The 24,591-nt window shown below is 39.8% G+C and overlaps 1 protein-coding gene across 4 annotated transcripts; it reads left to right on the top strand.

Annotated features, from left to right (window-relative positions):
* Positions 1–1,761: 1,761 nt before the first annotated feature.
* Positions 1,762–22,878, top strand: MDM4 (MDM4 regulator of p53). 4 transcript variants are annotated; one of them, XR_010030826.1, is made up of 12 exons: positions 1,762–1,895; positions 5,007–5,085; positions 7,015–7,089; positions 9,264–9,397; positions 10,468–10,517; positions 15,970–16,031; positions 16,789–16,885; positions 18,004–18,164; positions 19,501–19,635; positions 20,136–20,216; positions 20,991–21,709; positions 21,806–22,878. XR_010030826.1 is itself a non-coding variant. In XM_063178161.1 (11 exons), the coding sequence occupies exons 2-11, from the start codon at positions 5,038–5,040 to the stop codon at positions 21,531–21,533; spliced, it is 1,386 nt and encodes a 461-aa protein (XP_063034231.1). In that variant the 5' UTR covers positions 1,762–1,895; positions 5,007–5,037; the 3' UTR covers positions 21,534–22,878. The 4 variants fall into 4 exon arrangements, 2 of the variants coding, with proteins under 2 accessions (XP_063034231.1, XP_063034232.1); XR_010030827.1 differs by having other exon boundaries at positions 20,991–21,913; positions 22,093–22,878; XM_063178161.1 differs by having other exon boundaries at positions 20,991–22,878.
* The last annotated feature ends 1,713 nt before the right edge of the window (positions 22,879–24,591 follow it).

Here is a 24,591-nt window from a genome sequence, read left to right as displayed (position 1 = left end):
TTTCTCAAAGTATTCTAATTATTTCTGTCCGAGCCGGCCACAAGCCCAGCCCATCGCTGTCGGCACCCAGCGGTTCCCAAGCCCTGCCCCGGTGCTGGGATTAATTCGGAATTTTCCAAACACGTGGAAAATATTCCCAGCTTGGAAAGGAGCTGTGGAAATAATTCAGTCCACGCCCGTGACAAGGCAGGGTGACCTGGAGCAGGTGACAAAGGAAAGTTTGGGGTTTTAAATGGATAGAGGTGGATATTCTGATATCCAGAATATTGTAATATCCCGGATATTCCGATACCCAAGTGAATATTCTGATATCCAGGTGGATATTCTAGTGGATGTTATAATGTCCAGGGGAATCCCCAAAGTCCAGGTGGGAATTAAAATGAAGATAACTCAGCTCTAGGACGCAGAGACCTTGAATTTTTTGCCAGGTCAGCGATGTCTGCGCAGACCCTCACTGACATTTTGATTTATTCCATCCTTAAGGCTCGATAATTCCAGGGTGTCCTTGAGCCAGGGATGCTCCTGCTCCACTGAGCTCTCCTTTCTTGCTGATTAGACCTGAAAATATACAAAGATTTGCATCAAAAATAATGAGATAATGGCTGAGATAATGTTTTCTTTTCCCAGGCATTTCTTATTATTTTCATTAATATTTATCACTAATTATTATTGATTTTTTAATTTATTAAATGTTGTTACATTGCATAAGATATATAATACAAAACATTTATTGTGTATGTATCGTTTTGTACTATTTTATGCATGTGTTATTATTATTTTGAAGTATTTTTAAATTAAAGTTTTATTCCACTTTAATTTTAAATTTTAGTTTTTTATTTTTTAATTTTTTATTTTTATTTTTAATTTTTTATTTTAAATTTTTTAAATTTTAATTCTTGATTCAATTTATTAACTTAATTTTATAAATTTTTATGTAAGTTTATACATAAATAAACTATATAAGTTTAGATAAATTTCATGTTTATATATTCATATTTATATTTAAAATATATATGCTTATTTTATTGTAATCCATATTTATATTTATATCTGCAATCTATATTTATATTTTAATATTTATATTTATACACGTTTATATTTGCATTTACTTTTATATCTATATCTATATCTATATCTATATCTATATCTATATCTATATCTATATCTATATCTATATCTATATCTATATCTATATCTATATCTATTTATATTTGTATTGATATTTATATCTACATTTATATTTTTACATTTACTTTTATTTGAAAATTTATTTGTATTTATTTATTTTTATTTCTGTTTCCCATGAGGGCTGAGGGCACACCCCCGTGGTCCTCCTGATATTTATATCTACATTTATATTTTACATTTACTTTTATTTGAAAATTTATTTGTATTTATTTCTTTTAATTTCTGTTTTCCATGAGGGCTGAGGGCACACCCCCGTGGTCCTCCTGATATTTATATCTACATTTATATTTTACATTTACTTTTATTTGAAAATTTATTTTTATTTACTTATTTTTATTTCTGTTTTCCATGAGGGCTGAGGGCACACCCCCGTGGTCCTCCTGATATTTATATCTACATTTATATTTTACATTTACTTTTATTTGAAAATTTATTTTTATTTACTTATTTTTATTTCTGTTTTCCATGAGGGCGGAGGGCACACCCCCGTGGTCCTCCAACCCTACGGGGGCGCCACCCACCCCCGCCATCCCCACGTCCCGTCCAGCCGCACATCCCGCTCCTCTCTATGACCCCGCCGCCATGTTGGCCGGGGAGGGAAGCGGCGGCCGGGACGCCGCTAAAATGGAGGCGCGGAGCCCTCCGGGGGTCTAGGGGCTCCTTCCCCTCCCCAGCCCCCTGCCCGGAGCCCATGGAGCGGCTGTAGGGTGAGCAGGGCGCTGAGGGGAGCGCGGGGATCCCGGGGGGCTGAGGAGGCTGAAGGGGGGCGGGAGGCGGTGCCGGCGGGAGGGGCCTGGGGCGGCGGGAGCGTCCCTGAATTTTTATCTCTTCCCGCGGAATCCTGAGATAATTGCGATTGTCCCGCCTGGAGAAGGGAAACTTCGGGGTGATTTAATCATGAGCCGATCAAGGAAGATGGATGGGGAATGATCCCAAAGGCCTGGAGTGATAGGAGAAGGGGGAATGGCTGCGGGCTCACACCGCGATATGGGAATAAATCGGGATTTTGGGAATAAATCCTTCCCTGGGATAGAATTCCCAGAGAATCCGTGGCTGCCCCATCCCTGGAAGCAAGTTGGAAAAACCTGCGATTTTGGACTGTCACTACCCATGGAATGGGATAAATTTTTAGGTCTTTTCCATCCCAAACCGCTCTGGAATTCCATTTTTTTCCAGGATTTCACCCCACAAAAGCTGAGGGATTGATCCCAAAAATTTTCTTTTGTTTTATTGGGTTAAGCTGCCTCAACTATTGTGGGAAAACCCCAAGAAAAGCCAATTTTTTCCTTTTAAAATAAAAATAGCCACAAATCAGGAACATTCAAGGTGGTGGAAGTGTTTCCTTATCCCAAATTCCTGCGGGGATTTAGGGAGATTTGTAGGGAAATTCGCTTTTTTGTCATTTTAATTCATCACTTTTGGATTTCCTCCCGGCTTTTGCAACATTTCACAACCAAAGGAGCAATTGCACAATGTTTTTTCGATTTATCTTTTATTTATCCAAGGTTTTGGTGGAATTTTTGGGGTAAAATCCCCAAAATTTGCCCAAAATTCCAAGTTCATCGTGCTAGCCACAAAACTCGGGTACAAATCAGAATTTTTAAAGTTTATTTTAAATTAAAAGGGTGAAATTTAAGGTATGAAACCCCTCAGGGACTGATGAGGACAAATTTAATTAATTTATCAGTGACTTCATGATTGCATCAGTGCCTGTTTAAATCCTCCCCTTCAGGGCTGTTTTACCTAAAATTCCCTAAAATCCCAACTTTATTTTCAATATTTTACTTTATTTAAAAGCTGGAAAAATCGCTGTCACCTGAACCCCAGCCCCTGCTGTTTTCTACCTTAAATGGAATTTAAAAACGAATTTTTAAAATTCAATTTAGACTTTAATAAAAAACCATCAAAGCTCGAATAAATTTTAATTTGACTTTTCAGCCAGTTGAGATTTTCAGTTTTTAAAAAAGCTGCGGTTTCTTGGGGGGTTTTTGGTGACTCAAAAAAAGGAATTTTTAGTCATAAAAAAGGCATTTTTTTTTTTTAGTCATGAAAGAGGCAAATGAGTCTTTCCTCTGTCTGGGGTGAAATTTTGGAGTGGAAAATTTGCTCAGCTCATGACTCGGGGGTGATTCACGATTTCCTCTCGAGATTTTCAGCACCTAAAAATCTCCGGAAATCCCTTTTTGGATGGGGGTTTGGAGGTGAAATTATCCCAAATTTGGGGATTGAAATTATCCCACATTTAGTATTGAAATTATCCCAAATTTAGGATTGGAAATATCCCAAATTTCTGAGCTTGCCAAGCACAAAATTCCATTTATTTTTTTAGGAATTTCCACCACGTGGGAGCTTTTCAATGGGGCTTTACCCCTAAATTTCATTATATTTTCTCCCGAAAATATTTTAAAACTCGTGAACAAAACCTTAATTAACGCCAAAATTAATTTCTGATTAAATGCGAATATTAATGAGAAGCAAACTACCTAAAAAAAAATTAATTTTTGTGCAAAACCCGGAGGTTTTGAGTGATCAAATCAGCGCTGAAATGGTTAAAATTCACCGCCCTCAGCCCTGAATTTCTTTCCAGGAAAAGGGGAGGGAGATAAAATCCGAATTTTTTTCCTTTTTTTGAGCCGATTTTTTAGCCCAGCCGTTATCGGTCCCTCCCCGTGTCCCTCCCTCGGGCGAGGTTTGAAAAAAGCGAATTTTGTAAAAACTCGGGAATTATCCCGCTGTAAAATCCCGGGAAAATAATCCCAGAATATTCCTGCCAGGCACAAAAAAAGTCAAGGTGGGTAAGTCCAGCTGATTTTAAAGGGGTTTGTGGTCAATATTTTCATTTTTTCCCCTCAGAAATCGGTTAAAAATTAGGGAAATATGAACTGGTGAAGGGAGGGAAACTGTTATAATTTGAATTATTCCAGGTCGCTGTCGATGTTCCTCACAAATTTAAATATTTACTAAGTTTCACTCAACCCTGTCCAGGTCATTTTCAGGGTGTTTGTGGTCAATATTTTGGTATTTTTCCCTCAGAAATCGATTAAAATTTATGGAAATATGAACTGGTGAAGGGATTGAAGCTGTTATAATCTGAATTATTCCAGATCACTTTCTATGCTTTTCATAAACTTAAATATTTATTAAGTTTGACTCAGCCCTGTTCAGCTCACTTAAGGTTGTTTGTGGTCAATATTTTCATTTTTTCCCCTCAGAAATCAGTTAAAATTTAGGGAAATATTAACTAGGGAAGGGATTAAATCTGTTATAATCTGAATTATTCCAGTTAATTGTCGATGCTCTTCACAAATTTAAATATTTACTAAGTTTGACTCAACCCTGTTCAACTCACTTAAAGTTGTTTGTGGTCAATATTTTCATTTTTTTCCCTCAGAAATCAGTTAAAATTTAAGGAAATATGAACTGGGAAGGGCTAAAGATGTTATAATCTGAATTATTCCAGGTCACTGTCGATGTTCCTCACATATTTAAATACTTTATAAGTTTGAGTCTACCCTGTCCAGCTCTTTTTAAAGTTGTTTGTGGTCAATATTTTAATTTTTTTCCCTCAGAAATTGGTTAAAATTTAGGGAGATATGAAGTGGAAAGGGATCAGAGCTGTTATAATCTGAATTCTAATTTAGAAATTTGAATATTTGATGTGCTTGGACCAACCCTTCCCAAATATTTTTTCCTTTTATTTTTTTTTTTTTCCCTTTTTTCCCCCCTCCTTCCCCTGGAGCAGCACAAAGTGGGAGGGACCCGGGTCGGGATTAAAAATAAAATTTTAAGGTTGATTTTAATCCCAAATCCATTTGCAGGTCGGTGCTTGAACAGCTCCTCACTGCCAGGATGAGCTTCCCAAATTCCAGCAGGATCCCCCTGGGCCAAGCCAATCAGGTAATTAGCAATTAATTATCAATTAATTACCCCCTCACTTGATCATTTATCTGTGTTATTTCCTCCTCAAAGCAGTGATTTTTAGGAAATTTAAAATATGTTTAAGTTTGGAGAATTTATCCTGAAAAAATTGGGATTTATCCTAAAAAATTTGGGATTTATCCTAAAAAAATTGGGATTTATCTCAAGGAATTTGTTCTCTTTCACGTCCATGATTTAGGAATATTTTCAAGGGAAAATATAGATTAAAAAGGACATAAAAACGTGGAATTATTGATATTTTGGTATTAAAATATTCTAGTTTTTTTTTTTTTTTTTCTGATCTAGAAAAGAATCTTGGGTCTGGTTTCCAAAAATCAAAAATTCAAACTTCCAATTTCTTGGGGAAAAAAATCCTTCTAATATCAGGGAAAATGTGGTGGGAGGGGGAATAAATTTGGATTTTCCATTGGAGGAAAATTTAGGAGCTTGGAATTGGAACCAAATCCAGAAAAAAATGAAGGAATTGTAGGAAAATACTGATAATATTGAGAAATAATGGGGAAATATTGATAATATTGATAACTAGTGGGACAGTATTGGGGAAATATTGATAATATAGATAAATAGTGGGGAAGTATTGCTAATATTGATAAATTAGTGGGAAAATATTGATAAATAGTGGGAAAAATATTGATCACTTTTATATATTTATATATTTTTATATATTTTATTATTTATATATATTTATATATATATATAATTTCTACATTTATCAAATATTTACCATTTAGTATTGGTAAGTAGTGGGGAAATATTGCTAAATAGTGGGAAAGTATTTATCAGTTATATATATATATTTATTTATGTATTTATCAAATATTTACCATTTGGTATTGGTAAATAGTGGGGAAATATTTATAATTTATATATTTATCAAATATTTACCATTTAGTATTGGTAAATAGTGGGGAAATATTTATAATTTATATATTTATATATTTATCAAATATTTACCATTTAGTACTGATAATTAGTGGGAAAATATTAATAATTAGTGGGAAAATATTTATCATCTCTATATTTATCAAATATTTACCATTTAGTATTGGTAAATAGTGGGGAAATATTGATAATATTGATAAATAGTGAGGGAATATTTATCATTTCTATGTGTTTATATATTTCTGTATTTATCAAATATTGACCATTTAGTATTGGTAAAGAGTGGGGAAATATTGATAAATAGTGGGGAAATATTTCTCATTTCTGTATTTATCCCATATTTACCATTTAGTATTTTTTCTGTAAATATTATTTATAAATTTTTATTTATTTATCATGACTATATTGATGTTGGTGTTTGCAGATATTTATCATTTCTATATTTATCAAATATTGACCATTTAGTATTGGTAAATAGTGGGGAAATATTGATAATATTGATAAATAGTGGGGGAATATTTATCATTTCTATATATTTATGTATTTATATATTTATCATTTATTATTGGTAAATAGTGGGAAAATATTGCTAAATAGTGGGAAATATTTCTCATTTCTGTATTTATCCCATATTTACCATTTAGTATTTTTTCTATAAATATTATTTATCTATTTTTATTTATTTATCATGACTGTATTGATCAGATATTTCCCATGGAATGTTGGTGTTTGCAGATATTTATCATTTCTATATTTATCAAATATTGACCATTTAGTATTGGTAAATAGTGGGGAAATATTGATAATATTGATAAATAGTGGGGGAATATTTATCATTTCTATATATTTATGTATTTATATATTTATCATTTATTATTGGTAAATAGTGGGGAAATATTTCTCATTTCTGCATTTATCCCATATTTACCATTTAGTATTTTTTCTATAAATATTATTTATAAATTTTTATTTATTTATGAATACCATTGAATGTTGGTGTTTCAGGTGCTTCCCACGCTGCCCCTGCTGAGGATCCTGCGGGCTGGGGGGGCCCAGGGCGACTCCTTCACGCTCAAAGAGGTGGGGGCACCCCCAGGGCTGGTTTGGGATTTGGGGTTTGGGATTTGGGATTTGGGGTTTGGGGATTTGGGGTTTGGGGATTTGGGGTTTGGGATTTGGGGTTTGGGATTTGGGGTTTGGGGTTTGGGGTTCACTCCTTCAGGCCCTGGGAAATGGCCCCATTTCACCTGTGCGGGCACTTTGGGGTCACTTTATGGGGCACTTTGGGGTCTGATTTTAGGGCCACTTCAGGGTCATTTTTGGGACTTCAAGGTCACCTTTTGGGGGCACTTCAGGGTCATTTTGAGGGTACTTTTGGGGCACTTCAGGGTCACTATTGGGAATCACTTCAGAGTCACTTTGAGGACACTGGTGTCACTTTTTAGGGGCACTTTGGAGTCACTTTTAGGGGCACTTTGGGGTTGCTTTATGGGGCACTTTGGAGACTCTTGGGGATCACTTTGGGGTCTGATTTTAGGGCCACATCAGCGTCACTTTTTGGGGCACTTCAGGATCATTTTGGGGACACTTCAAGGTCACTTTTTGGGGCACTTCAGGGTCACCTTTTAGGGGCTCTTAAGGGTCACTGAGGACACTTTGGGGTCACTTTTTTGGGGCACTTCAAGGTCACTTTTTAGGGTCACTTCAGGATCACTTTGAGGGCATTTTTTAGGGACACTTTGGGGTCACTTTATGGGGCACTTTGAGGACACTTGGGGATCACTTTGGGGTCAGATTTTAGGGCCACTTCAGTCTCACTTTTGGGGCACTTCAAGGTCACTTTTTGGGGTGACTTCAGGATCACTTTGAAGACACTTTGAGGTCACTTTTTAAGGGCACTTCAGGATCACTTTTAAGGGTCACTGAGGACACTTTGGGGTCACTTTTTTGGGGCACTTCAGGGTCATTTTGAGGGTACTTTTGGGGCACTTCAGGGTCACTATTGGGAATCACTTCAGAGTCACTTTGAGGACACTGGTGTCACTTTATGGGGCACTTTGGGGTCACTTTATGGGGCACTTTGGAGACTGTCGAGGATCACTTTGGGGTCAGATTTTAGGGCCACTTCAGTCTCACTTTTGGGGCACTTCAGGGTCACCTTTTGGGGGCAATTCAGGGTCATTTTGAGTGTACTTTAGGGTCACTTTTGGGGCACTTCAAGGTCACTTTTTGTGGTCACTTCAGGATCACTTTGAAGACACTTTGGGGTCACTTTTTGGGGCAGTTGAGGGTAGTTTTGAGGGTACTTTAGGGACACTTCAGGGTCACTTTTGGGTCACTTCAAGGTCACTTCTTGAGGTCACTTCAGGGTCACTTTGTGAGGCACTTTAGGGTCACTTTTGGGGCACTTCAAGGTGACTTTTTGAGATCACTTCAGGGTCACTTTTGGGGCATTTTTGGGGGCACTTAAGGGTCACTTTGGGGTCACTTTTTAGGGGCACTTCAAGGTCGCTTTTGGGGTCACTTCAGGGTCACTTTTAGGGCATTTTTTGAGGACACTTAAGGGTCACTTTTTAGGGGCACTTTGAAGTCACTTTTTGGGGTCACTTCAGGATCACTTTGAGGACACTTCAAGCTCGGGTTTTGGAGACTCTTTAGGGACATTTGGGGTCACTGTTTGAGGGCACTTCAGGGTCAGTTTTTGGGAACACTTCAGGGTCAGTTTTTGGAGACATTTTGGGGACATTTGAGGATCAGTTTTTGAGGACACTTCAGGGTCAGTTTTTGGGAACACCTCAAGGTCATTGTGAGGACACTTGGTCACTTTTTGGGGACACTTCAGGGTCATTGTGGGGACACTTCAGGGTCACTCTTTGGGGTCACTTCAGGGTCACTTTGAGGACACTTCAAGCTCGGTTTTTGGAGACTCTTTAGGGACACTTCAGAGTCACTTTGAGGACACTTTGGGGTCAGTTTTTGGGGACACTTCAGGGTCAGTTTTTGGGAACACTTCAGGGACATTTGAGGTCACTTTTTGGGGACACTTCAGGATCATTGTGGGGACACTTCAGGGTCACTTTTGGAGAAACTTTGGGGTCACTGGGATCACCCCATTGGAACCAGTTCATTTCCATCCTCCTCACAACCACCCCCAGCCCCAAACCTTCACTCCAACACCCCAAATCTCCCTCAGATTCCCCTGCCAGCCCCCCAAAATCCCAGGCAATGATTTCCCAGCCGTTCCTGCCCCACAGGTGATGCATTTCCTGGGCCAGTACATCATGGCCAGGCAGCTCTACGACAAGAGGCAGCAGCACCTGGTGCACTGTGGGGGAGACCAGCTGGGAGAGCTGCTGGGACTGCAGAGCTTCTCTGTCAAGGACCCCAGGTAGGGGAAAAAAAATAAAATTTATTCACAAAAGGTGAAAAATCCACATTTTTAGCTGAAAAAAATTCACGTTTTTAGCTGAAAACGGTGGGAAAAAAATTCACATTTTTAGCTGAAAACGGTGAAAAAATTCACGTTTTTAGCTGGAAACGGTGAAACAAAAATCACATTTTTAGCTGAAAAAATTCACATTTTTAGCTGGGCAAGTGAAAAAAAAATCAAATTTTTATCTGGAAAATCTGGAAAAAATTGCGATTTTTATCCAGAGCTTCTCTGTCAAGGACCCCAGGTAGGGAAAAAAAAATAAAATTTATTCACAAAAGGTGAAAAATCCACATTTTTAGCTGAAAAAAATTCACGTTTTTAGCTGAAAACGGTGGGAAAAAAATTCACATTTTTAGCTGAAAACGGTGAAAAAATTCACGTTTTTAGCTGGAAACGGTGAAACAAAAATCACATTTTTAGCTGAAAAAATTCACATTTTTAGCTGGGCAAGTGAAAAAAAAAATCAAATTTTTATCTGGAAAATCTGGAAAAAATTGCGATTTTTATCCAGAGCTTCTCTGTCAAGGACCCCAGGTAGGGAAAAAAAACCAAAAAAATTTTATCCACAAAAGGTGAAAAATCCACATTTTTTGCTGAAAGCAGTGGGAAAAAATTCACATTTTTAGCTGAAAACGGTGAAAAAAATTTACATTTTTAGCTGGGAACGGTGAAAGAAAAATCACATTTTTAGCTGGAAAAGTAAAAAAAAAAAAAAAATCACATTTTTAGCTGGGAAAGTGAAAAAAAATTTGCCATTTTGGGGTCTCTAGGGTAGAATTCCTTGTGATTTTTGGGATTTTTCTAGGAAAAAAAAAAACATTTTTTGGGCTCTCTCTAGTAAAAACCCCACTGATTTTTGAGCTCTTTTGAAGAAAACCCTCTGTTTTTTTCTGGCATCTGTAAGAAAAGAATTTTCCCCTAAAAATTCATAATTAAATCCATAAATCACAAATACTTTTGGGGTTTTTTTGGGGTTTTCTGTGGCCACTAAAGGGATTTTATTTGGATTTTTTTGCCTTCCCCAGCCCCGTGTACGAGATGCTGAAGAGGAACCTGAGCCCTGCTGCCCTCCCAGGTAGGTTGGATTCCATTCCACAAATGTTGCTCTCACCTGGTAAGTACCAAAAACCACAAAAAAATCACCAAAAATCCAAAGAAAATCCCAAATCCAGGAGGAATAAACTGCTCTGAAAAAGCTTTTGCAGGAAAATCTCTTTGAGTTTGTGTCGTCTCTGTGTGCCAGGAGTTGTTTGAGTGCTGCCCAAAAACCCCAAATTTCAATCCTGAAATCCCCCCCTTGACTGGAATCAATATTTTGATTTTTTTTTTTTCAGCTTCAGAGCTGCAATTTTTTTGCTCTCACCTCATTTTTTTGTATTTTTATCATCTCTGAAAGTGCTAAAAATTCTGCAATTGAACCTTCCCCAGCTCATGAGGGGAATTCAATGAAACTCAAATCAAAATGGGAATTTTATTCCACAGATGTGGAATTTTTTTTACCACATTTCCCATTTTTTAAACAGGTAAAATGGATTTAATTCCCAGCTTTGGAATTTTGTGCCGCATTTCCCATTTTTCAAACACATAAAATGGATTTAATCCACAGATGTGGAATTTTTTTTACCACATTTCCCATTTTTTTAAACAGGTAAAATGGATTTAATTCCCAATTGTGGAACTTGGTGCCACATTTCCCATTTTTTAAAAGAGCATTTAAACCTTCAGGAGAGCTCAGAAAAATTAAAAATTAAATTAAATTTAAATCAAAACCGTGGCCATTTCCACCTTGGATTTTTTTACAGACCGTTCTTTTTTTTTAATTTAGATTTATTTTGCAGAAGAATTTTGAGCTCCATGTGTGTTTTTGGCTGTAGATGTGTGAGTGCTGCTCCAGCTGAGTGTGAGGGACCAGAGCAGGCTGGGCAGGGAGGCTCTGCTCCCTCATTTCCCTCCCATTTTCCTTCTTTTCCCCCCCTATTTTCCTTCTTTCCCTCACATTTTCGTTCCTTTCCTGGATCTTTTCATTCCTTTCGCTCCCATTTTCCATCTTTTCTCACCTCTTTTCCTTCTTTTTCCACCTTCCTTCCTTCCTTCCTTCCTTCCTTCCTTCCTTCCTTCCTTCCTTCCTTCCTTCCTTCCTTCCTTCCTTCCTTCCTTCCTTCCTTCCTTCCTTCCTTCCTTCCTTCCTTCCTTCCTTCCTTCCTTCCTTCCTTCCTTCCTTCCTTCCTTCCTTCCTTCCTTCCTTCCTTCCTTCCTTCCTTCCTTCCTTCCTTCCTTCCTTCCTTCCTTCCTTCCTTCCTTCCTTCCTTCCTTCCTTCCTTCCTTCCTTCCTTCCTTCCTTCCTTCCTTCCTTCCTTCCTTCCTTCCTTCCTTCCTTCCTTCCTTCCTTCCTTCCTTCCTTCCTTCCTTCCTTCCTTCCTTCCTTCCTTCCTTCCTTCCTTCCTTCTTTTTCCACCTCTTTTCCTTCCTTTTCTCTCAATTTTCCTGCCTTTCCTGGCTCTTTTCCTTCCTTTTCTCCTCATTTTCCTTCATTTCCCACCTATTTTCCTTCCTTTCCCCCACGTTTTCCTTCCTTTCCTGGCTCTTTTCATTCCTTTCCCTCCCCATTTCTCTTCTTTTTCCACCTCTTTTCCTTCCTTTCCTCCTCATTTTCCTTCTTTTCCCACCCATTTTCCTTCATTTTCTCCCAATTTTCCTCCCTTTCCCTCCCTTTTTCCTTCATTTCCACCCCTTTGCTTCCCTCCAGCCCAGCCCAGCAATGGCTGCATTTGGTTCATTTTCCCCCATTCCTTTTCGAATTTTCCCCTTTTCTTGTTTCATTTCCTCCTTGTCAATTTTTTCCCCTTTTGTTCTTTTCCACCCCCTCTCTTTTCTGATTTCCCCCCCCTTTCTCCCCTTTTCTAATTCTTTTCCCCTTTTTCTTTTCTATTTCTTTTCCCCTTTTCTAATTCTTTTCACCTTTTTCTTTTCTAATTTCCCCTTTTTATTTTCTAATTCTTTCCCCCTTTTGTTTTCTAATTATTTCCCCTTTTATTTTCTAATTTCCCCTTTTCTAATTCTTTTCCCCTTTTTCTTTTCTAATTCTTTTCCCCTTTTCTAATTTTTCCTCCCTTTTATTCTCTAATTCTTTTCCACTTTTTCTTTCCTCATTTCCCCCTTTTATTTTCCATTTTTTTCCCCTTCTCTAATTTTTTACCCCCTATTCTCATTTTTTCTCCCTTTTCTTTTCTAATTCTTTTCCCCTTTTCTAATTCTTTATTTTCCCCCTTTTCCTTGGTCACTTTCCCCCAGGCTGCATTTAAGATTCCTCACTTCAGTCAGGTTTTTCTGGAATTTTCCACCCCCTAAAAATCAGATTTTGGGAAGGATTTCTCCCTGTTCCCATCTCCCTGCAGATCCTGGCTTCTGTTTTCCATCAGCAATGAAACCCCAGCAGCTGCAAGGATGAAAAAAAAGCAGAAATTTCTGAATTTTGCTCCATTTCAAGGCCATTTTTAGGTGGAATTTCTGCCATTTTCAGATCTTCCCTATCCAGGTGTGATTCCTGCTGGGACTCAGCCTCATCCAAAGGGAATTTTGAATTTTCCTGTTCCATGGGGCCTTCCTGGCAATTTTTGTTCTCTCTGCTCAAAGCCAGGCTCACAAAGATCCCTGCTAATTGGATTTTTGTTCATTTAGCTCAGCCTTTTAATTTAATTAACTCTTGGGAGCAGCTGGATCCAGCTGTGTCCAGCCCTGTGCATGGAATTTTCCTTTCTTTGCTCTTTATCCTCATGGCCAAACCTTTCAAAAAGAGCAAGAAATCCTGAGAAATTCCCCCCAAAAAAGAGCAAAAAATCCTCAGAAATTCCCCAAAAAAAGAGCAAAAAATCCTCAGAAATTCCCCAAAAAAAGAGCAAAAAATCCTCAGAAATTCCCCCCAAAAAAGAGCAAGAAATCCTCAGAAATTCCCCCGCCAAAAAATCCCTTTTTCAAAAAGAGCAAAAAATCCCTTTTTACCTTCCAGGTGGGATTCCCTGCAAACCAAATGAACAAAAATGGGATTTTTTTTAGGGTGGATCTGTTTTTTATCCTCATGCTCAAACCTTTCAAAAAGAGCAAAAAATGCTCAGAAATTCCCCAAAAAATCCCTTTTTACCATCCAGGTGGGATTCCCTGCAAACCAAGCAGGGAACTGAACAAAAATGGGATTTTTTTTTGGGGTGGATTTGACATATTTTGACATTTCCCCCATGGGATTTCTTGCTGGGAAACCCATGGAGATTTCAGAATCAAATTTCCTGATTTTCCACTTTTTATTCCCTTAGGGAAAAATATTCTGAATTTGGCTATAGCAAAAAAAAATATTTCCCTTTGGGAAGAATATTCTCAATTTGGGATGGCTATAGCAAAAAATAATTTTTCCCTTTGGGAAGAATATTCTGAATTTAGCTATAGCAAAAGGAATGATATTTCCCTTTGGGATGAATATTCTCAGTTTGGGATGGCTGTAGGAATAAGAATAACTTTTCCCTTAGGGAGAATATTCTGAATTTGGCTATAGCAAAAATAATTATTTTTTTCCTTAGGGAAGAATATTCTGAATTTGGGATGGCTATAGCAAAAGGAATAATATTTCCCTTTGGGAAGAATATTCTGAATTTGGCTATGGCAAAAAAATCGTTTTTCCCTTTGGGAAGAATATTCGGAATTTGGCTATAGCTAAAAATTATTTTTCCCTAAGGGAAGAATATTCTGAATTTGGCTATAGCAAAAATAAATCTTTTTTTCCTTAGAGAAGAGTATTCTGAATTTGACTGTATGAAGAAGAATACTTTTTCCCTTTAGGAAGAATATTCTGAATATTTGGCTGTAAGAATAAGAATAACTTTTCCCTTTGGGAAGAATATTCTGAATTTGGGATGGCTATAACAAAAGGAATAATGTTTTGCTTTGGGAAGAATATTCTGAATTTGGGTATAGCAAGAAGAATACTTTTTTCGCTTTGGGAAGAATATTGTGAATTTGGCTATAGCAAACAGAATCATTTTTCCCTTAGGGAATAATATTCTGAATTTGGCTACAGCAAAAATAATAACTTTTCCCTTTGAGAAGAATTCTGAATTCGGCCATAGCAAGAAGAATACTTTTTCCCTTTGGGAAGAATATTGTGAATTTGGCTACAGCAAGAGGAATAATTTTTCCCTTAGGGAAGAGGATTCTGAATTTGGCTATAGCAAGAAGAATACTTTTTCCCTTAGAGAAGAATTCTGAATTCGGCCATTGCAAGAGGAATAATTTTTCCCTTTGGGAAGAATATTGTGAATTTTATAGAATCATTTTTCCCTTAGGGAATAATATTCTGAATTTGGCTGTAGGAATAAGAATAACTTTTCCCTGTGGGAATAATATTCTGAATTTGGCAATAGCAAAAATAATAATTTTTCCCTTCGAGAAGAATTCTGAATTCGGCCATAGCAAGAGGAATACTTTTTCCCTTAGGGAAGAATTCTGAATTTGGCCATAGCAAGAAGAATAATATTTCCCTTAGGGAAGAATATTGTGAATTTGGCCATAGCAAAAAAAATCGTTTTTCCCTTTGAGAAGAATTCTGAATTTGGCCATAGCAAGAGGAATAATTTTTCCCTTTGGGAAGAATATTCTGGATTTGGCTATAGCTGATAGAATCGTTTTTCCCTTAGGGAATAATATTCTGAATTTGGCCATAGCAAGAGGAATACTTTTTCCCTTTGGGAAGAGGATTCTGAATTTGGCAATAGCAAAAATAATAATTTTTCCCTTAGAGAAGAATTCTGAATTCGGCCATAGCAAGAAGAATACTTTTTCCCTTAGGGAGGAATATTCTGAATTTGGCTATAGCAAAAAAAATTGTTTTTCCCTTTGGGAAGAATTCTGAATTTGGCCATAGCAAGAGGAATAATTTTTCCCTTTGGGAAGAGGATTCTGAATTTGGCTATAGCAAGAAGAATACTTTTTCCCTTTGGGAAGAATATTGTGAATTTGGCCATAGCAAGAAGAATACTTTTTCCCTTAGAGAAGAATTTTGAATTTGGCCATAGCAAGAGGAATAATTTTTCCCTTAGGGAATAATATTCTGAATTTGGCTACAGCAAAAAAAATCGTTTTTCCCTTTGAGAAGAATTCTGAATTTGGCCATAGCAAGAAGAATAATTTTTCCCTTTGGGAAGAATATTGTGAATTTGGCTGTAGCTAATAGAATCATTTTTCCCTTAGGGAATAATATTCTGAATTTGGCAATAGCAAAAATAATAATTTTTTCCTTAGAGAAGAATTCTGAATTCGGCCATAGCAAGAAGAATACTTTTTCCCTTAGGGAAGAATATTGTGAGTTTTCCTCCCTCTGCTTCTCCCCACATCCCCCCATTCCCCCGAGCAGCCCAGCCTGACGTGCAGAGCCCCAGCAGTGCCCAGCCCGCCTGGTTGTGTGCTTGCCCCGGCCCCCGTGTGCTGTGCGAGTGGGAATTCCCAGGGAAGGCTTTTCCTTGTGTTTTGCCTGCCATCTGCAGATGCTGCACAGACTCTCCCAAAGGAGCAGAGCGTCGCTAAGCCCAGCCCAGACCAGCTGCAGGTAACCCCCACTGCCCAGTGGGTTCTTTTCTTGTACAGAGCCGCCCCTTCTCTGTACCTCTGCATGGTGGACTGCCAGAACTTTTTGGTTTTTTATTCATTTTTTTTCGTTGTGCTGCTCCTCACCTTTTTTTTTTTTCCTGAAAAAAAAAAATAAAAATCCCTAAAATGTAAAAAAGTTCTGGAATCCACAGAGCAGGGACAGAGCCACCCTTCTCTGTTCTCTCCTCGTGACAGAGTGCCAGTCTCTGAGCGTGTTGTTCTGGGGTGCAGCACTTCCAGCCCTCAGCTTCTCCAGCCCTGTGTTTTTCCTGCTTTTTCCCCCCCCGTCTTTTCGTCCCACTAGGAATTGCCAATGAAATAATTCACTGTGCCTAGTTAGGATTTGTTTCCAGCAGCTTTTCAGGCAGAGGTGAAAACCGAGGAAAAATCTTGGTGTCTCCAAAGTTTTTTTCCAGGTGTGGTTTGGGGTGTGATGAAGGCTGGGAGGTGTCAGAGAGTCACAAAATCAACTTTTACTGCATGAAAAACACCAACTTTAGGATTTTTTGCCAAGCTGAAGATTTTTCCTTGGTTCTTCCTGCAGATTCCAGAGGCTTTAAAGAGAAATAAAATAGCTTGTAGTTTTTTATTCTGAATTATTTCCTCTTCCTACCTGCTTGGTCTCATCCTGCAGCTGGTGCCTGGGGATGGAAGTGCTGCATCCCCTTGTCCCTGCAAGCTCTGCTGGGCTCATTCCTGCATTTTCCTTCCTGCAGCTCAGCCAGGAGGAAGGATCTGACTCTGGGATCCTGGAGGGTGACAGCAGAACCTCAGCTCCTGCTACCTCAGAGCCCAGATGTGACACTTGTGAAGGTGAGGGACAAATTTCTGCATTATCACAATGTCTGCAGACGTGTGGCACGCACAGCAGCAAAATGCTGGAGGAGGGAGTTGGGAGACTCAAAAAAACCCCTGGTTTGGAATAGAATCATTAAAAATCTTGGTGCTGAAGTTTGGGACTCTGGGATGGTGGAATGATAGGAGAACCTCAGCTCCTGCTACCTCAGAGCCCAGATGTGACACTTGTGAAGGTGAGGGACAAATTTCTGCATTATCACAGCACTTACAAGCCACCTGTGTGGGACACAGAGCAGCAAAATGCTGGAGGAGAGACTCAATAAAACCCCTGGTTTGGAATAGAATAATTAAAAATCTCTCTGCTGAAAACTGAGAAATTTCAAATTCACCACAAGTATTTTCTTAATTTCTGGTCATAAATAAATGCTCTGAATGCAGTGGCAGGTTAAGCCCCCAAATCCCATCTCTCACTGAGTAATGCCACGAGAAAAAAAATCTTCCAGACCTTGCTGGAGGGTGTTTAAAATGCTGGAATTTATCTTTGGATCCATCCCCCTTCCCAAGGGAGGCTCCTGAGCTCACAGAACCCGGGCTGGGCTGGCTGCAGTCATTCCTTGCAAACCAAGCAGGGAACTGAACAAAAATGGGAATTTTTGGGTGGAAAATGTCATATTTTGACATTTTATCCATGGGACTTTTTTGCTGCATCACTTGTGGAGAGTTCACAAATTTTGGGAGCAATTTTCCTGTTTTTCTACTTTTTATTCTCTCTTTTCAATGAACCTCAGTTGGAAAAGCAGCTCCTTGTTTCCAGCTCAAATGGGAGAGCTGGAAATTCCCTGAATTTACAAACCAGCCTTGGAAAATTCCCTGGATTTACAAACCAGCCTTGGAAACCCTTGGAAAATTCTCAGGATTTACAAACCAGCCTTGGCTGTGCCTTGGAAACTCCAGGCACTGGAGGGAGGGAGGGTGATCCAAGGTGATCCTGGAATGCTCAGTTTGGGATCCCAGGATCCAAACCCCAGAGCTCTCAGCCTGATGCAAAAAGTAAAAAATTCAGATTTCAGCCCAATTTTTGTCTCTGCTGGTGTCTCTTACCCAATGACTTGGACTGTGCTTGGCTCTTGCAGACAGTGATTTGATAGAAAACCTCTCCAAAAGCAAAAAGCCCAAGCTGGACCTGGTTTTTGAGGAATGGGATGTGGCTGGGCTGCCGTGGTGGTTTTTAGGGAATCTCAGAAGCAATTACAAATCCAGGAGTAATGGATCCACGGATATTCAGACTAACCAGGTGTGTAAAAAGATTGTCTTCTTTATCTCCTCTTTTGGCTATCAAGGAAATAAAATATTCAGTTTTTTTCTCCATTTTCCCTTCCCACTCCAGGATTTCCAGCCTTTTTCCCCACTCTGGGCCTTTCCCATTGGGTGGTTGGTGAATTTTATGTTTTTTAAATCAACTAAACTCTTTTCTCAAGGCCCTCAGAGGTGCCTGGATTTCAGGAGTTGCCCCTTTTTTTTTATTGGGGTGAACTTTGTAGGGTGGTGGCTGAGCTGGAAGAGGTGGAAGTTGGAAAAAAGGAAAATGGTGAGGTGGAGATTGGGAAAAGGTTGGGAAAAGGAAAATTTGTGAGGTGAAAATTGGGAAAAGGGAATCTGTGAGGTGAAAATTTAAAAAATGGAAGCTTGTGAGGTGGAAGTTGGGAAAAGATTGGGAAAAGGGGAACTTGTGAGGTGGAAATTGGAAAAAAGGGGAATCTGTGAGGGGAAAATTTTAAAAATGGAAGCCTGTGAGGTGTGAATTGGGAAAAGGAGGGCCTCTTAGTTGGGAATTGGAAAAACAGGAATGTGTGAGGTAAAAATTTGAAAAATGAAAGCTTGTGAGGTAGAAATTGGGAAAAGATTGGGAAAAGGGAAACTTGTGAGGTGGAAATTGGAAAAGGGGGGAACTTGAGAGGTGGAAATTGGAAAAAGAGAAGCCTGTGAGGTGGAAATTGAAAAAAAGGGGAATCTGTGAGGGGAAAATTTTAAAAATGGAAGCTTTAAAGGTGTGAATTGGGAAAAGGAGGGCCTGGGAGGTGGAAATTGGAAAAAATTGCAATCTGTGAGGTGAAAATTTTTAAAATAGAAACATGTGAGGAGGAAATTGGAAAAAGAGGGAACTTACGTGGTGGAAATTGAGGAAAGGTTGCAAAAGGGGAGCCTGTTAGGTGGGATTTGGATAAAGGGGAATCTGTGAGGTGAAAATTTTAAAAATGGAAACCTATGAGGTGGGAATTAGGAAAAGGAGGGCCTGTGAGAAAGTAATTGGAAGAAGAGAAGCCTTTGAGGTGGAAATTGGAGAAAGGGGAACTTGTGAGGTGGAAATTGGGAAAAACTGAGTTGGTGGGGGAGAAAGAAGGAACTTCTGAGGTAGAAATTGGAAAAAAGGGAATCTGTGAGGGGAAAATTTTAAAAATGGAGGCCTGTGAAGTGGAAATTGAGAAAAAGGGGACCTGTGAGGCAGAAATTTTCAGAACGAATGTCTGAGGGCAGTGAGGTGCCTGGGGTTTTGGAGGTTGTTGGAGAGGAAAATGGGACAGGGATGTGGAGCTGCTCCTAAATGATTTTTCCTGTTTTTTTCCTCTCAGGACATTGACACTGCCATAGTTTCAGACACCACTGATGACCTGTGGTTCCTCAACGAGTGTCCCCTGGACCAGGGCGCTGCTGGGCTCAAGGTGGAAGTGTTGGACTGTGAGGAGGTCACAGAAGGTGACACCAAGGTACCTCTGGCACAGTTTTCTCTGTTTTAATTCATCCCATGCTGCCCTTGGAAAGGCTAAATCCTGTTTAGAAAAGGCTGTCACCATTCCTCATGTGTTTGATGGTTTTCCTGCTTGGGTTTTGGTTTAAATTCAATTTTTCAAGGCATAAAATCAATTGAAAATGAGTTAAACTTCTCACAGCGACTTAAGTGGGTTTCTAACCAATATCTGCAAGAGTTATAAATCAAAAATCATGGAATTAAGTTTAGAAAAGGCTTTTAAAAATTGAGTCCAGCTAAAGACTCAAAGAGGAGAATCTGATCATGGTAAACCAGCAAAAGTTACCAACATTATGCAGAAGAACCATTGCAAAAACAGTTTTTAATTCACTCTTAGAAGTGATTTAATGAGCAGGGTGATGCTGTAATCATTTATTTGGGAATTGCAGCACCAGGCAAATTATAAATAGGGAATATTCCAACATTTCCACGTCTGACAATGCTCTCCTGGATTTCCAGGTGCCTGAGGATGTGTGCTTGGATGAGCTGGAGGATTCCCAGTGCCTGAGTGATGACACGGACACAGAGGCTGCTTCTGAGGTGGGAATTCCTTGGGATCACCTGGGGCTGGAAGGGCTCATCCCACATCTGCTGCTGGTTTTGGGGTGGGAAAAGCTGATTTTCTTGTGGGTTTCCAAAAAGAAAAAATGGCTGGGTGAAGTTATGTTGATACCCAGGCATGATTTAATAAGGTTTTAATTGCATGTTGTCCTCTGGATGGAAATCCGGAGGATTGTCCTTGGAAGGAACTTAGAAATCTCAAGTAGCACTTTATAGTCACTCAAAAAGTCAGAATTTTAATGTTTTTTAGCAGAATTGTAATGGTTTTAGCAGAATTTTCCAGCCTGGAATAAATGGGCATGTCCCTGACTTTGGACAGCTGAGTCCTGGCTCTGCACTTGTGCACTTGTCCTGCCCTTTTCTGTGAGGTAATTAATTAATTAATCCATTAATTGTGCAGATTCAAAGCTGGTAAGTGATGAGTGAGCCTGGAAAATAAATTCATACCGTATTCCAGGAGCTGTCCCCTTGAATTTTGAGCAAAATATTGAAAATTCTTTTAAAATTAAATAAAAATAAGCTGCCCCAACTTAGATTCTTCCAGAGGGCTGGGAGAGAGGAAGGAGAGGAATTAATGAGGGATGAATCAATCCCAAGCCACAAAATGTTGATTTTCCAGCTTATAAATCACTCATAAATAAAATTCTTTTAACGAGACTTCCTTGCTACTTTTCCCACATGGCTAAAATGAGGAACACCCAAAAACAAATTGATTTTTTTGCTGGAATTTTTTTTTTGCCTTAAATCCCTCAGGATTGCTGGCAATGCTCCAAGTGCAGGAAATTCAACTCCCCGGGGAAAAGGTACTGCTTCCGCTGCTGGGCCCTGCGCAAGGACTGGTACAGGGACTGCCCCAAACTGCCCCATTCCCTGTCCCTTTCCAACATCAATTCCATGGAAAGCCAGGAGCAGGATGAAGGGATGGACGTCCCAGACTGCAGGAGGACGATCTCAGCCCCGGCTGGCCAACCCAAACACGTTTTCCTGGGAGAAAACAAACCCCACGTGGATCCGGGCGGCTCCATCGAGCGCTTGGATTTGGCACAGGAGGGGAAAAATCGGGATTTTGCCAAGCTGAAGAAAGAGGAGGAGGTGGAATCTTTGGAGAGCATCAAAACCCTGCTGAATCCCTGCTTCCTGTGCCAGCACAGGCCTCGGGATGGGAATATTGTCCACGGAAGGACTGCTCACCTGGTGGCCTGCTTCAGGTGTGCCAGGATGCTGAAGAAGAAGAGATCGCCGTGTCCCGTGTGCAGGAAGGAGATCAAGATGGTCATCAGGATCTTCATGGGGTAGGGAGGATTTCTGCCCCTAAAGGAACCCCAAAATCTGGAATTTTTGCACTCAAATCCCAATTTAAGTGGAAAGGAGATCACAATGGTCATCAGGATCTTCATGGGGTAGGGAGGATTTCTGCCCCTAAAGGAACCCCAAAATCTGGAATTTTTGCACTCAAATCCCAATTTAAGTGTGTGCAGAAAGGAGATCATGATGGTCATCAGGATCTTCATAAAATAACCCCAAAATCTGGAATTTTTGCACTCAAATCCCAATTTAAGTGTGTGCAGAAAGGAGATCACGATGGTCATCAGGATCTTCATGGGGTAGGGAGGATTTCTGCCCCTAAAGGAACCCCAAAATCTGGAATTTTTGCACTCAAATCCCAATTTAAGTGTGTGCAGAAAGGAGATCACGATGGTCATCAGGATCTTCATAAAATAACCCCAAAATCTGGATTTTTGCACTCAAACCTCTATTACGGCATGTGCAAGAAGGAGATCACGATGGTCATCAAGATCTTCATAACCCCAAATTCTGGATTTTTGCATTCAAATCCCAATTTCAGTGTGTGCAGAAAGGAGATCACGATGGTCATCAGGATCTTCATGGGGTAGGGAGGATTTCTGCCCCTAAAGGAACCCCAAAATCTGGAATTTTTGCACTCAAATCCCAGTTTCAGTGTGTGCAGAAAGGAGATCAGGATGGCCATCGGGATCTTCATGGCCTAGCAGGACCTTCTAGTATTAAAATAACCCCAAAAGTAGGTTTTTTTTGCACAAAAACCCCAATTCCAGAGTTTGGTCTGCAGGATCAAGATGGCCATGAGGATCTTTATGGGATAGCAGGACCTTGTGCACCTAAAATAACCCCAAAATGAAGATTTTTGCACTCAAACTCCGATTCCAGAGCTCAGCCAGTGAAACCAAAGAGTACCAAGATTTAATCCCACCAAGAATCCTCTTCAGGATCCACTTTTCCATGGAATTCACCTCGAGATCAAAACCCCAGCTTGGAAATTTTCCCAATTTCCCATTGGGATTCTTTCTCCCGACCAAGAACAGCAGATTTGGGAAAAAGTGAAACCTTTGGAATGTTTTATTTCCCCATAAATCCCAACTTGTGCAATTCCTTTGGAACTGAGAGCTAAAAACAGAAATAAATATTTATGGTGGGTGGCCAGGGGATTTGTTTTGGAGAGAAGAAGAACTTTATTCCTAATTTTTTTATTAAGGTCGGCAGGGTGAAGAATTCCTTGCTTGCAGACGGGAAATAAATCTATGTTTATAATCCACACCTCTCAGGTCACAAATGAGATGTAATAATAATAATAATAATAATAATAATGTTATATTTTTCTTTCTTTTTGGGCTCCTTAATTTCTATTTCTTCTCTTTTTTGTATACTTCAATCTATTCTGTGTCACCTCTGTCCAGCAGGATTCAATTCCAGCAGCTTTGGGATATTTTGGGATGTTCCACCTGCCCTCACCCATCCTTTAGGCTAAAACAAATTCATCATTTTTGAGTGATTTGAAAACTGGCTTAAAAATTAAACACATTATTTTGAGGGATAAAATAATTCCTTTAAAACCCCATTTGCACCCTTTCCAGGCAGATTTTGCACCGTTTACAGGCAGATTTTTCCCCCTTTCCAAGCAAATTTTTCCCATTTCCAGGCAAAATTTTCCCTCCTTTCAGGGAGATGTTTCCCCTTTTCAAATACATTTTTTCCCTCTTTCCAGACAGATTTTTCTCCTCCTTTCCAGGCAGACTTTTTCCCCTTTGTAGGAAATTTTTTCCCCCTTTTCAGGCAGATGTTTTTCCTTTTCAAATACATTTCTTTTCCTCTTTCCAGGCAGATTTTTCTTCTTTTCAGACAGATTTTTTCCCCCTTTCCAGGCAGACTTTTCCCCCTTTATAGGAATTTTTTCCCCCTTTCCAGGCAGACTTTTCCCCCTTTTTAGGAATTTTTTTCCCCCTTTCCAGGCAGATTTTTTTCCCCATCCAATGTCTGCAAAGTCCCTCAGGAATGGCAGCAGCAAATCCTCTGGATGTGAACCTTTGTTCTCCAGCCCGTTTCCAATCCCATTTCCTGACATTCCCGTGGGATCACCCACCCCACCCCATCCCTGTGGAGTTTTTCTCCCTTTTCCAGCTGGTTTTTTGGGATCAGCACTCCTGGAGAAGGCAGAGCTCACTAGAGGGCACCCACACCCAGCTCCTGCTGCTCTCCCTCATTCCAGGATCCACATTCCCGGCTGGAAAAGATGCTCAGGGACACCTTCCCGTGACTGGGAGTTGGTTTTCCTGATTTCCCAAACCCACAAATCCAGGTTTTCCCCCTATCCCAAATCCCAGTGATGCCCCTTGCGCCCCTCCAGATGCATTTCAACATTCCCAGTTTTTGTTCCTTCTTCCTCCCCTCTTTTTTTTTTTTTTTTTTTCTATTTTTCTTTTCTTTTTCCTGTTTTTTTCCTTTATCCACAAAAGTTTTGGGGTCTTGTGGCATCCAGGATCCATCCAGCCCCACAGGGAAGTGTCACCATCACCATTTCCCATTCTTCTATCCCAAATCCTCCCTCCCTGCTTCCCCCCAGGTGACAGCAGTGACAGAGCAGGGGGTGACACTTGATTTGATGATCCCAACGCTCCAAAAAAACCCAAAAATAACCCCAAACCCCACGTGGATCCCAAAGGAAAAAAAAAACCTTTTTGTTTTAGGTTTTTTTAGTTTTTTCTTGTATTTCCAAAGCAGGGACTGTCCAGTGAGGGAGGTGACATTGGGGTTGCTTTGTTTGATGATGCCAAGGCTCCAAAAAACCCCAATAAAGAAACCCCAGACCCGACACAGATCCCAAAGGAAGAAACCTCTTTTTTTAAGGGGTTTTTAGGGTTTTTCTGTATTTCCAAAGCGGGGACTGTCCAGCGAGGGAGGTGACACCTCTGGGGTGTCCCTGGTGCCAGGGGGACGCAGGTTTGGGGTTCCTTTTATGGCTCTTCACCCACTCGGGGCATCGTCCCCACAGCGTTCTCCATCCCCTCCCATCTTCCCAGCGGAGTTTTTTTGGGGATCC

Source organism: Melospiza melodia, chromosome 28 (assembly GCF_035770615.1).
Source record: "Melospiza melodia melodia isolate bMelMel2 chromosome 28, bMelMel2.pri, whole genome shotgun sequence".
NCBI lineage: Eukaryota > Metazoa > Chordata > Aves > Passeriformes > Passerellidae > Melospiza > Melospiza melodia.
The sequence above is the reverse complement of the archived record's forward strand: the minus strand, read 5'-3'. Positions and strand labels throughout refer to the sequence as shown.